Source organism: Acinonyx jubatus, chromosome D3 (assembly GCF_027475565.1).
Source record: "Acinonyx jubatus isolate Ajub_Pintada_27869175 chromosome D3, VMU_Ajub_asm_v1.0, whole genome shotgun sequence".
Classification (NCBI taxonomy): domain Eukaryota; kingdom Metazoa; phylum Chordata; class Mammalia; order Carnivora; family Felidae; genus Acinonyx; species Acinonyx jubatus.
In genome coordinates, this window is record NC_069392.1 from 28,609,916 (window position 1) to 28,622,404 (window position 12,489).

Genomic DNA, 12,489 nt, shown 5'->3' on the forward strand with positions numbered 1-12,489 from the left:
CAAATTCTGAATTCCAAACACATCTGGCCCTGAGGCTTTGGATGAGGGGTCTGAGTGGTGGAGTGTCCCCACACTGGTCACAGCTCTGGACTACATGGAGGTCCCAGTGGAGGGGGAAATGGGCATTTGCCACAGAACTTTGCAGAGCAATGCTGCTGCTTACATGGCTTTTTCATTTTCCGAGCAGACAACTCTGTGCTAGGTGCTGGTGATTCAGAGATGGAGGAGGACCAAGGGGCACACAAGGGGCTAGGGAGAAAGGAGCGCTTCCTGAGTGTGGAAGGTACAGCAGGCCATTTCCTCCTAAGGGGGCTTCATTGGGGGAGCTGGTGACCACAGGTCTGCCTGTCCTTTCTGTGGGACCGAAGACTCCAGATATGACATCTGAGAGCACTCCAGGGAAGCCAAAGGTACTTGGGAGTGTGATAGTGACGGAAGACAGGAGGCACTCATGCTTGAGAATCTTGCCAATCACTGGAGGTCTGGGGCCTCAGTTTCCCCATCTGTAAATGGGGTGCAGGCCCTGGCCCTGCCTTCAGTGCCACTGACTGGCCTCTAGCACAGGAGGCCGAGATCTCCCTGCCCCCCTTCTCAGGGTGGTAGCAGTTCTGGCTGCCATCTGCAGAGCAGAGGATGTACAGCTGGGGTGGGGAGTGGGCGAGCAGGCAGGCTTGAGGTCGCTCCGTCCTGTCCCAGATGTCAGCTCTGTTACTCTTTAGAAATAATCCCAGAAAATAAGCCAGAAAAAGAGAAGAGGGACAACTGCCCAGGGGCTTGGACTTTGCAGCTTGCCTAGGTGTCTCCTCCCAGAGCAGATGTGCACAGCACTGAACAGGCTGCAGGAGGGAAGCTGGGGCACCGGCCCTGCGCCGGGCATCCGGCCTTCCTTGGGGTGACCATCACCTCTCCTGCTGTGGCCAGGAGCAGGACTCCACAGGCCAGCACCTCCATCGTCCATGGTGAGGTGAGGAGCGGCTGGCAGGAGGCCGCCAGTCCCTGGGGGGCAAGGTCTTACGGAAGAGCCACACGTTGGGAAGGTCAGAGGCTGAGGCACCGACTGGGGTCCCTCGAGAGCCAGGCAGGCAGAGTCCAGGCCTGGGCATGGGAGACGCGAGGTGTGGCGGGAGTCGGGCAGCCGCCTTGCCGTGGGCTGGGGCATCGTGGGCGTCGCCGGGTTCCCGGGGCGCTGGCCTGCGGCTGTGAGCGAGGGCGTCGCCCGGAGGCGGCGGGCGCGGGGCCCTTGGGGGGCGCCTGGGTCCCCGCCCCCGCCGGCCGCGCCGGGTCGTGCGTGGGCGCGGCGGGCGCCGATTGGCTGGCAGGCGTGCGGGCGGGGCGGGCGGCGGCGGCGCGGAGGGGCCGGTCACCCCGCAGCCTGGCCTCGGCCTCCGCCGCTCGTCGCCGCGCCCCGCCCGCGCGCCCGCCGCCGCCCGTCCCCCCCGCCGGCGGCCACCATGAGCACAGGCCTGCGGTACAAGAGCAAGCTGGCGACCCCAGGTGAGCCCGGCGCCTGCCCGCGCGCCCGCGCGCGCCTTTGTCCCCGCCGCCCGCCCGCCTCTCACCGTGTCTTTCCGTCTCTCCCCCGCCCGCCGGCCCGGACCCGGACCCCGACCCGACCCCGACCCCGCAGAGGACAAGCAGGTACGTGCGCGCCGCCGCTCCCCCCGCGGCCGGCTGTCACCCATTGTGCCACCAACGCCGCCGGCGCCCAGGCGCGACCCCGCCCCCGCCGGCCGTCATCCCGCCCTGTCGCGATAACCGATTGTCAGCTGGGGCAGTGCCGCCGCGCCAGGGGCTACAGAGGGGAGGAGTGGGCACTGGGCCCCTGGCGGCCTGACCCCTGACCCTTACAGCAGGGGTGCCCCTCCCAGGATGGGGGGATGGGCCGGGTGTCTCCCAGTGGTCCAGTGCCAGTGTATCCTCCCTGAACTGGCCTTAGGCCTCGTGCTGGGGGTCCTGAGTGAGGCCACCGTCACCGCAGGCCACAGGCTAGGGGAGGGGTCTGTATCCACCAGCCAGCACCTAGACCCTAAGCAGCCCCACCCCACTCCTGTGCATCTTATGTCTCTTCTCCCCACACACCAATTTGAGTGGGCTGATCTGTGGCCAGACCTCTTCCCCAGACTGGGAGCCTCTAAGGCCTGGTCTGAGTCATCCCTGTGCCCAGAATGGGTCTTCCAACCTAGTGGGTACAAATAGGCTTGTGGCCTCCCACAGGGGCTGGCCTGGCCCCCACTCAGGGAATGCAGGACATGACAGGAGGCTGACCTGGGCACCCACTGTGAAACCCAGCTGAGGCTGGGGTTAAACAGAGCTGGGAGATCCTGAGAGTGGGGTGGGGGTGGGTAACCAGATGGGCAGGGGGCTCTGGGGCCCTGCTGGAGGCCTTTCTGGCTTGAGCTCAGTCATGTTGGGGGATTTTCTTGGCCTAACTCTGGCACCAAGGTGGCCCTGGCGATCCTCGTCAGAGATAGGAATTCACACAGTGGGTAGATGCTGGGTAGAACCCCGAAGTCCTGGCCCAGGGTGCGGCCCAGCAGGTGGGGTGGGGGCTGGGAGTCACTGGCTGCCAGGTGCCAGTCTCCTGGCAGGGACACGCCCCACCCTGGGACAGGTGAGGCTCTTGGGGAGGGGCCCCTCAACCTCAACCTGCTGGCAAGGGCCTCTCCAGGGAGCCCGGGCCAGGAGCTGTCTTCCTATCAAGGCAGGTCAGACAATGCCTGAGACGCAGGGACACATGCTGCCAGGCTATTGTTTGAAGGAGAGAGAGAGAAGGCCCGGGAGACCAGCCCCCACAGCTTCTCCTGGGCCTTGGAGTTACTGGGCCAGGCAGCTGCTGCCTAGCACCAACAGGGACTCCCTCCTGCTGAGGTGTGAGCCCCGTCAGGCCTGTGTCTACCCATCCTTCAAGGTCAGTTAGGAGCCAGCCTCACCTGTCCCCTACCCCTCAGACCAGAGGGAGAGGGCACCATGCAGGTGGAGGGGGAGCCCCAGGAACAAAGCCAAGGAGCCAGGTCTTTGGGACAGGCTCCCCGAGGATCTGGGGGGGGGGGGGCTGGAAGAATATGGTAGTTTCACCGATAATATTGTTTGGTGTTGGTGAGCTATCCACACTATGAAAGAGGATGGGGGGGTGCTCTGGTGGCCCTCCGTGCCCCCATCCTCTGGCCCCCACCTTGTCTCAGGCAGTGATGGGGGCTGTATTGGCTCTGGTGGCTCCTTCCAGAGCTGACTCCAGTGATTCTAAGAATGGAAATGCCTCGAGAGTCTCAGGCACCGGGAGGAGGTGGGCGCAGCTGTGTCTACAGCTCAGGAAGCCCTGAGAAATATTTGTTGTACTTCATGGGCCAGAGAGAGGGGGTGGCAGGGCCCCTTCCCTGGAGCTCCCCCAGGGAATCCACAGGCCCTGTCTGGGTGAGTTTGGGTGCAGGGGCAGGAGCTGGGAGTGAGACCCTTTCCCTCCTGACATGTCACCCTCCTGACTCTTGCCCTTCTGACCTGGGCCTCCCCAGAGGCTGTGCCTTTATCAGTGGAGAAACTGAGGCAGTCTGAGAGTGACAAGCTCCATTAGACACCCAGCTGTGAAGTGCTAAGGCGTAGACCCAGGTGTGTCTGTCTTGGAGATGCCCTGAGCCTGAGATGCCAGCCTGTCGGGCTGGGGGGCTAGGCTGAGGGGCTGTGTCTCTAGTGGACCTACAGGTGGAGATTGGGTGGGACTTGGCCCAGACACTTCCTACAGGTCCACATGGCAGAGGGCTGGGGCCAGTGTGGAGGCTTTCTCGGGGCAAGGACTGCGGGCCCAGCTGGGAGAGCTGAGGGAGGTGCCCTGTGGCTTCCCCCTGCTCTCCTCTGGATGAAAGACTCTCCTGTTCCCAGCTGTGGGCCCACCCCTCCTCCCCAGGTGCCAGGGGCCTCCAGGCCCCACAGCAGCATCATGAGCCTGGACAAATGGACAGAGGCCCCTCAACCAGGGGAGCCAAGAAGGGAGAACCAGGGTGGGGAAGAGCTGGGGGGCCGCCTATCCCCACTGATACACAGTCCAAGAAGTATGTCTGTTCTTGTTGCAGCTCCTTTCCAAGCCTCCCTCCTGCCTGGCTGGCTGGTTCCGATTCTGGTAGGGTCCTGGAGAGAGGGGTGAGGAAGGGTTTGGTGCCCAGGAGAGGCCTGTGGCCCCTGGGGTGGTCACAGAGGGTGAGAGCTATACCGGCTTGAGCTTTCCAGCCCTCGTGGGTCCGTCTTGTGGATCAGAGCAGGCGAGGAGGCTGACAGGGAGACAAATGATGGGGGGGGGGGGGGTAAGTTCACTCTACACACCATCCCCCCACTTTGGCTGGCAGAAGTGGTCTGGGGGCAGCTGTGGCCAGTGCTGGCTGGCTGCAGCTTCCAAGTTTCCCGGAGGTAGGGTGGGTAGGCCTCTGGTGCTCTAACTGAGCACTTGAGCCCCTTCAAGCCCGGGCGAAGGGGAGGTCGGTCCAGGCTGGGGAGGTGGGCTCTGCCCCCTCCCAGTTCCCACGTGTCTGGAAGGGCCACACCAGTCCAGAACACTCCTGCTCCCATCACACACACATAACATACGAGGGGGGAGGGAGCGTACAAGGAAGGGTGTGGCCGTGGATAGTTAGGACTCCGCGACACCGCCGGGAGGTTTCCGGGCCAATTCTACGAGGAGAGGAGTGAGAGGGGCCGCTTCCCGCGTGGGTGCGCATAGGTCCCGGGAGCGTTCTCCCGGCGCCCTCTGGCGGGTGAAAGCCGCGCTGCACCTGGAGGGGGTGAGACGCGGGGCGGCCACAAACCCCGCCCCCTAGGGCCCTTAGGTGGGCCCTGGCTTCCCCACCCTCCCACCCGGGTGGTCGAGACGCCCGGACAGAGGCCACCTGTCCGGCAGCGGGACTCCGCCTCCGTGCCTATGCGCGCCTATGCTGGGCCCTGCCCTCCGAAGCAGCCTTCCGGTGGCTCCGCCCGCGGCCCAATTTCCAAGCGACTGTTTCCCGGCGACCATGAGGGTGGGGCGGTCTTTTTCCCCGCCCGCCCCGCCTGCCAGCGCCCGCGAGGCCCCGCCTCTGGTTCGGTGCGGGAGCCGGGCCTGCCTGTGGCTGAGACCGCGCGCGCGGCTCGGGGCGGGTCCGCATTGGCAGAGGCATGGCCCGCGTGGCCTCTGGGGTCAGCCACACCGCGGGTGGGCAACGTCCCTTCTCTGGGCCTCGATTCCCGCGTCTGTAAAACGGGGGCGAGAACAGAGCTTCAGGGCAGTACCGCCTGTCAGTCCCTCCTGAAAGCCCTGCCCCTGTGGGTCTGACCCGGTCTGGGGTCCAAACGCAGCGATGGACTCGCTGGCAGCGCCCCAGGACCGCCTGGTGGAGCAGCTGCTGTCACCGCGGACCCAGGCCCAGAGGCGGCTCAAGGTGTGTGTGGAAAGGGGAGTGGAATGTGGGTCAGCGTGTGTGTGCCTGCCGGGTCCCGGTCCCAAGGGCTCTGGGACATGACAAGGACCGGCAAGGCCAGGGTCCACCTGACTGGGCGCTGGGACCCCGAGGGTGGGGGAGGCTCGGTGCCGCTGCTATAAATAGCCTTTGCTCCGCCTTGGTAGCAGCAGCCAGCCACCCCCGCGGCTGGATGGTGGCCAGATGGGGCCTCCCACCCCCTGGTACACTCAGGAGGGGTGAGTATTGAGGCCAGGGGGCTTCTCCTGCCTATGGAGGGCCTTGGATGTGTGTGAGGGGTCTGGGTCCTGGTGCCCTCTGCCCACCGCCCAAGGGAGGACCCAGCCTAGGCCTGCTGCAGCCAGGCATCCTAAACTCTACACACACAGACACATTCTCAGGTCCCTGCAAGGCCCCTCACTGAGGCGGGGGCAAGGATGCCTGTCACCCCCTTACCTGCCTTCCCAGCTCCAGGCCTTTGCTCACAGGCCCTCACCCCATTTCTGCCATTGAAACTCCCCACACAGAGGACTCTGCCCTCTGCTGCCTCCATGTCTGAGCCGGGTAGGGAACAGGGCATCGGACTGCCCCAGGATCCAAGCCTGCTCCTGACTTGCCCTGCCCCTGCCCCCCAGGATATCGACAAGCAGTACGTGGGCTTCGCCACACTGCCCAATCAGGTGCACCGGAAGTCTGTGAAGAAGGGCTTCGATTTCACTCTTATGGTGGCGGGTGAGTGGGCTGGACTCCCAGGTGGGGTGGCTTGGGCCATAGCCAGCTAGGCTTTGTCAGAGGGGTCCCAGACTTAACCTGACTCTTTCACTGTACCTGCTGGCAGGTGAGTCGGGCCTGGGGAAGTCCACGCTGGTCCACAGCCTCTTCCTGACCGACTTGTACAAGGACCGGAAGCTGCTCAGTGCCGAGGGTGAGTGGGCCCTATGCAGCCCTGGCATTGGTTCCCCATCCTCTGCTGTGTGACCCTTCAAAGGGGTCGCTTCTGGGTCCAGACCCTGCTCCTCTCTCCCCACAGCGTGGGTCTCTCCTGTTCAGGGTCCAGGAGGAGTGGCCCAGACCACAGTCAGGCCATGAGGCCAGGGCTAAATTCTAGAATGGATGAGAACAAGGGTCCTGGCTGCCCAGTGGGGGTGGGGTCTGAGAGTTGGAGAGACCCCTCCAAACGATGCCCCGACACCCACAGAGCGCATCAGCCAGACCGTAGAGATCCTGAAGCACACGGTGGACATTGAGGAGAAGGGGGTCAAGCTGAAGCTCACCATTGTAGACACACCGGGCTTCGGGGATGCTGTCAACAACTCTGAGTGGTGAGGAAAGCCTGGCTGGGGAACAGTCTGTGCCTAGGCTGATCCAGTGTCCCCTCTGGCCTCACGGACCCTCCTGCCTACCTGCAGCTGGAAGCCCATCACCGACTACGTGGACCAGCAGTTTGAGCAGTATTTTCGTGACGAGAGTGGCCTCAACCGCAAGAACATCCAAGACAACCGTGTGCACTGCTGCCTCTACTTCATCTCCCCTTTTGGACACGGGTGCGTGAATGTCCTGGGAACAGGCTCAGGGTGGGGGGTGGTTCCCGCCTCCATGGTTCCCCATTGGCTGCACCTGTGACTGCTTATCTTCTGCCTGTGCCCTCACAACCATGCCCTCCCTGAGCCCATCCCACCCTCTCTCTGTGCCCCCACCACCCCCACCACCCCCACCATGCCCCTCTCCACCCCTGGATGCTCTCTGCAGGCTGCGGCCAGTGGATGTGGGTTTCATGAAGGCTCTGCATGAAAAGGTGAACATTGTGCCCCTCATCGCCAAAGCTGACTGTCTCGTCCCCAGCGAGATCCGGAAGCTGAAGGAGCGGGTGAGCCTGGCAACTGGACCTGGGCTAAGTCTCCAGGACCCAGAACACCAAGTGTGCTGATCCTGGGTGCCAGTGCACCTGGCCCCGGGTCCCTGGCCAGGCTCAAATCTGACAACACTTGCCCTGCCACAGATCCGGGAGGAGATTGACAAGTTTGGGATCCACGTGTACCAGTTCCCTGAATGTGACTCTGACGAGGATGAGGACTTCAAGCAGCAGGATCGGGAACTGAAGGTGAGCGGCCTGGGGTGGCATAGGAGGGAACTGGAGGTCAGTTTACTTGGCACCAAGTATCCAGGTCCAACCCGGTGGGGGAAAGAGTCTTTTGTCTGGGCAGCAGAGCTCCTCCACCTGGGGTGGGGTGGGGTACAGTCACTCATGTCCCCATTGGCTTGTGCAGTTTGGGCCCCGTGTGGTTAGTGTGTCATGGAGCACTTGCCAGGACCCAAAGGCACAGTCCTGGCCAGGCCTCCACCCTGACCCTGCTCCTCAGTCTTCTTCCAATGGGTCACGAGCAGAAGGGTCTGGCCTGATGGCCACAAGCCTGTGTGTGCCCTGGCTCCCAGAATTCTGAGCTCCAGAGGGTGGTTGTGGCTTTGGGTGCCCCGGGACCTAGAGTGGCAATAACCAAGCCTAAGGCACGGGATAGGCAGCCACGGGGCCAAGAGCAGGGTGGAGCCCTTGGCCCCAGCCTAAGTCAGCATCAGTAACAGGAGGCAGGGGCTCAGCTCTGGGGAGGGAGGGATGGCGATGGTAGCTGAATGGAGCACTTCCTGATGGGGGATGGTGTCAGAAGGGGAGGATATGCCTGGCTGGGCACATACCCTGTGCCACGGGTATAAGCCATGCCAGCTCTGGCTTCAGAGAAGCCACAAGGGTTGGGCAACCCCAGGATCTCTTTGGGGAGGGGCTGTTGATAGTGATACTGGAGGAGCGACCAGGTGCCGAGTGCCCATGTACCTCTTCAGCCACTAACCCCATACTCACACTAACTGGGCGCGAGCCCTTGTACCTGCCCTTCCCAGGAGAGTGCGCCCTTCGCGGTTATCGGCAGCAACACAGTGGTGGAGGCCAAGGGGCAGCGGGTCCGGGGGCGACTGTACCCCTGGGGGATCGTGGAGGGTGAGTTCAGGCATGGGGTGCGACAGAGGGAGTGGGGTGGCTCCCCCGGGCCTGCACCCACCCAACACCCGCTCTTGCCCCACAGTGGAGAACCAGGCACACTGCGACTTTGTGAAGCTTCGCAACATGCTGATCCGCACACACATGCATGATCTCAAGGACGTGACATGCGACGTGCACTATGAGAACTATCGCGCGCACTGCATCCAGCAGATGACCAGGTGCGCAGCTCTGACCCGGACCTGGATCGTGCACCTCATGTTCCCAGCCAAGGCTCCCTAACAGAGGGCTGATCCTTGCTGCCTTCCCAGATCTGAACTTTGCCCCGACTCCCAAGTAGGCCCCCCCCCCTGCACCTTGTCTTCCCAGAGCCGACCCAACGGTGTGGGAGCTCAGGAGGGCAGAGCCTCGGTAGTGTTGGGGGTCAGACAAACTGTGCTTCTTGTCCACCCCACAGCAAACTGACCCAGGACAGCCGCATGGAGAGCCCCATCCCCATCCTACCACTGCCTACCCCGGATGCTGAGACAGAAAAGCTCATCAGGATGAAGGATGAGGAGGTTAGTGGGGCCACAGGGGAGGAGAAGGGGTGGGGGTGGGGGTCCAGCCCCTCCTATCACGTTTGTCACTCTACCTTCTGCTATTCCCGTCTCACCTCCAGCTAAGGCGCATGCAGGAGATGCTGCAGAAGATGAAGCAGCAGATGCAGGACCAGTGACCCCAACCCAGCCCCACATTGCCATGGATATACTGCCAGTTTCCAGGCTGGCCCTTCCCGTCCCTGGACCCCAACTGGCCTGGACTCCACCCTGGAATAAATCTGGATCTCCAACAGACCTGGGCACAACACCAGTCTTGGAATGGTCCAGACCAGGACTGTTCCCGACTATTCCCAACCTGACCCAGAGATGCAGGCTCATAGCCCCCAAACAACCCTAATTTATTCTCAGCACCAGTCGCTCCCCTTATTTGTATCTGCTTCCAAGGGGCCTGGACAGCAGCCCCCGCAGCTGGCCCTCTTTGGCCTCGGGGGAACAGGAGCTAATTTGGGCCATGACTTTTGAGATCTACCCCTGCCCCAGAAGGTCATGAACTCCGACTCCAGGCCCTACTCAGGTAGGGGGGTAAAACAAGGCAGAATAGGGGAGCAGATCCTCGGCATCCCAGGTCTATTTCTCCATCCCAGTGCCACAGAGTGGACGTGGGAACCCTCATGTGCCCCCTCCCTCGGGCCACCCAGCTTACGCTGAGGCCTCACTTTGTGCCGAGGTGGGCCAGTCCTTCCCTACCTCCTCACCCCTCACTGGGTAGCTCGGTGGCAGGTTGGGCAACAGAAGCCCTTAGGATCCCTCCAGACCGAAGGAGAGCAGCTGGCTGCAGGCAAGGATCTCCCGGGGCTGGTGGGGCAGGGACGCCTGCAATTGCCCAAACTCCTCATCTAGGGCTGTGGCCTGGCCTGAGGGCTCCAGGAACAGTGGGTGCTGGGCAACCTGGGAACCCCCCACCCCTAGACTGCCATTCCCTGCCTGTGGCTGGAGGTCCTTTCTCCCCAGCAGCGCTGTTGCCCTGGGTTGCCTAGTCCATCCCTCCCCCACCCCCAGCATGATACCTTCCCCCCCAATCCCAGTCTCCAGTTTTGTTCAGTTGTGAATGCTGCATCCTGTCCTGGTGACAGGAGAACAATGTTGGTGAAGTCGCAGCGGTGTCTGAGTGATCCGTGCTCCCCTGGGTTGGTGGGGGGCGGAAGCCCTGGTAGCCTGCGAGCCCCGGTGATAGCGCTCTATCTGGGGCCGCAGCGTCTGTCTACTGGGCCTCCGGGTTATTCCTGGCGGGTGGCAGCGCTGTGGTCGGTTTGGCCGGGGTGCTGGGGCCTGGCAGGGGCGGGGCGGCATTATCACTTGGCTCTCCAGCCAACGCTCAGCGCTCCAGAACAAGCCAGGTCACCATCCTCTCGCCATGGGCTCCGGTGAGTTTGGGGTCAGGCAGGCCCGGGACTGCGCTCCTTGAGCAGAGTCGGGTTGGGAGGCGCTGCAGTCATCTGGGCTGCAGTAGGGAGATTTAGGGCGGACTTCCAGTCAGCGCGCGGATGGTCGAGGTGGAGAGGCTTTCGGGTAAGGCGGGGCTCGGGTCTCCGGGGCCCGGGCCGGGCCCAGCGCCCTGGGGTGTACAGGGACCCGCTCAGGTGCCACACAGGCCACCAGGCTCACTGCGGCGCTTCCCTTGCAGGGCCGCGCCGGGCGCTGAGCCTGCTGCTCCTGCTGCTAGCGCCGCTCAGCCGCCCAGTCGCGGGCTGCCCCGCGCCGTGTGGCTGTGCGGGGACGCGCGTGGATTGCGGGCGCCGCGGGCTGACATGGGCCTCGCTGCCCGCCGCCTTCCCGCCGGACACGACTGAACTGGTGCTGACGGGCAACAATCTGACGGCGCTGCCGCCGGGGCTGCTGGACTCGCTGCCGGTGCTGCGCGCCGCGCACCTGGGCGGCAACCCCTGGCGCTGCGACTGCCGCCTGGTGCCACTGCGCGCCTGGTTGGCCGGCCGGCCCGAGCGCGCGCCCTACCGCGACCTGCGCTGCGCCGCGCCCCCGGCGCTGCGCGGCCGCCTGCTGCCGTACCTGGCGGAAGACGAGCTGCGCGCCGCCTGTACGCCGGGCGCGCTCTGCTGGGGGGCGCTGGCAGCGCAGCTCCTGCTGCTCGGCCTCGGGCTCCTGCACGCGCTGCTGCTGCTGCTGCTGCTGTGTCGCCTGCGCCGGCTGCGCGCCCGCGCCCGCGCCGCGCACCCGTTGTCGCTGACCGCCCCGCTGGTGGCGGAGACGGCCGGAGCCAGCGAGTTCTACGAGTAGTCCTGAGAGGCGCTGAGCGACGCGGGCGTGCCAGCCCGACAGGACCCTGCTCCAAGGAGCCCTCGCCCTGACCCGGACCGGGGCTCGTCCTCCGCCTGGGCACAGTCTTCCAGACCCCACCACCCCCGTGCGGGCCCCGGGCCACACGCGCCCCTCTGCAGCGAGGCGAGCCAAAGCCCAGGACGCTTAGGCGGGTCAAGGGGGTGAGCTGCAGCCCAGCCCCTGCGAGGTTCCCCACACCAAACTCCAGTGCAGAATAAACCCTTCTCCCAATCTGACTGGTCTCTGTGCCCCACCACCCGGAAATTCCCCTCCCAAACCACAGGACAAGCCCTAGGAGGTGATTCAAGGGGGATGCATCACATCTTCCTACACCCAACACGGGATCAGTGACTCTCCCAGACCACTCACTTTCAAAGGAGTTCAAGTGGAAGGCACAGAAGAACTCAGACAGTGACCACATTATAGGGTAGTGAAGACATTGTGGGGACAGTGAAAACAGTGTTGAGACAGTGAGGACACTGAGGGGCAGTGAGGACACGGGGACGGTGAGGATACTGGACAGTGAAGACAGTGGGGACATCGAGGGCACTGCAGGACAGTGTGGTTGAGAGAAAGAGAGAGGATGGTTGGAGTTGGGGGTCTCTGGGGGTCAGTGAGGGGCCGTGAGGAGGCTCTGACGACTGTTGGGAGCGTGGATGGGCAGATTTCAGGGCAGTCAGGGATGGGTCAGGGTGGTGAGAATAATCTGATGACCCACCTGGAACTCCCTGGGCATCTGAATTAGAAGCTCAGCCTCTGGAGGACAGGTGAGGCAGGTCCCTGCAGGGTTGAGTGGGTACCAGGGAGCTGCGCAGTGTCTGGAATCATGTTCTGCACTTGACCGCCACTTCCCGTGGGAAGGTGCCTCTGACCGCTCGGACCAGCCTTGGTCCCTGGTCTCCCCTATCTCACCCCTGAACTCAGGCTGAGCAGCCAGGGCCTGGGACTCCTCCAGGGTGCCCCACTGTGGCACAAGCTGCCAACAAGGGACCCAGGGTGCCCAAATGAAGGGCTGACACTTTCCTCAATATTGGAGTCCCATGCCTGCCCTGGGTGGGGCCTCCACCTGGCTGGCCCTGTAAACAATGAAGGCCACTCTTCATGGACCCAAACAGGACCCTGACAAGAAGCCTCAGGCCTGGGCCTGGGGCGCCTGGCACAGGAAGGCTCTGGCCCCCATTGACCGGGTCGGGGAGGCTGCCGC

The 12,489-nt window shown here is 63.7% G+C and overlaps 2 protein-coding genes across 4 annotated transcripts; both read left to right on the forward strand.

Moving 5' to 3' along the window:
• Nucleotides 1–1,436: 1,436 nt before the first annotated feature.
• On the forward strand, nt 1,437–10,105 carry LOC106983600 (septin-5). Of its 3 annotated transcripts, XM_027055068.2 has the most exons (12): nt 1,437–1,494; nt 1,628–1,638; nt 6,053–6,149; nt 6,256–6,342; nt 6,616–6,739; nt 6,827–6,961; nt 7,167–7,284; nt 7,417–7,518; nt 8,310–8,406; nt 8,492–8,627; nt 8,864–8,966; nt 9,068–10,105. In XM_027055068.2, exons 1-12 carry the CDS (start codon nt 1,452–1,454, stop codon nt 9,122–9,124), a joined length of 1,110 nt encoding a protein of 369 aa, XP_026910869.2. In that variant the 5' UTR covers nt 1,437–1,451; the 3' UTR covers nt 9,125–10,105. The 3 variants fall into 3 exon arrangements, with proteins under 3 accessions (XP_026910869.2, XP_026910867.2, XP_026910868.2); XM_027055066.2 differs by lacking the exons at nt 1,437–1,494; nt 1,628–1,638 and adding an exon at nt 2,401–2,908 and having other exon boundaries at nt 9,068–9,356; XM_027055067.2 differs by lacking the exons at nt 1,437–1,494; nt 1,628–1,638 and adding an exon at nt 4,885–5,399.
• A 1-nt stretch (nt 10,106) lies between these two features.
• Nucleotides 10,107–11,521, forward strand: LOC113597914 (platelet glycoprotein Ib beta chain). Its single transcript, XM_027055070.2, has 2 exons — nt 10,107–10,372; nt 10,633–11,521. The coding sequence occupies exons 1-2, from the start codon at nt 10,363–10,365 to the stop codon at nt 11,241–11,243; spliced, it is 621 nt and encodes a 206-aa protein (XP_026910871.1). The 5' UTR covers nt 10,107–10,362; the 3' UTR covers nt 11,244–11,521.
• Nucleotides 11,522–12,489: the final 968 nt, after the last annotated feature.

Coding starts and splice junctions, on each gene's coding strand:
- LOC106983600 (XM_027055066.2), top strand. CDS start 2,405: ATGTTGGGGGATTTTCTTGGCCTAACTCTGGCACCAAGGTGGCCCTGG. Junction 7,519..8,309: donor AGCAGGATCGGGAACTGAAG/GTGAGCGGCCTG, acceptor TGCCCTTCCCAG/GAGAGTGCGCCCTTCGCGGT. Junction 8,628..8,863: donor TGCATCCAGCAGATGACCAG/GTGCGCAGCTCT, acceptor TCCACCCCACAG/CAAACTGACCCAGGACAGCC.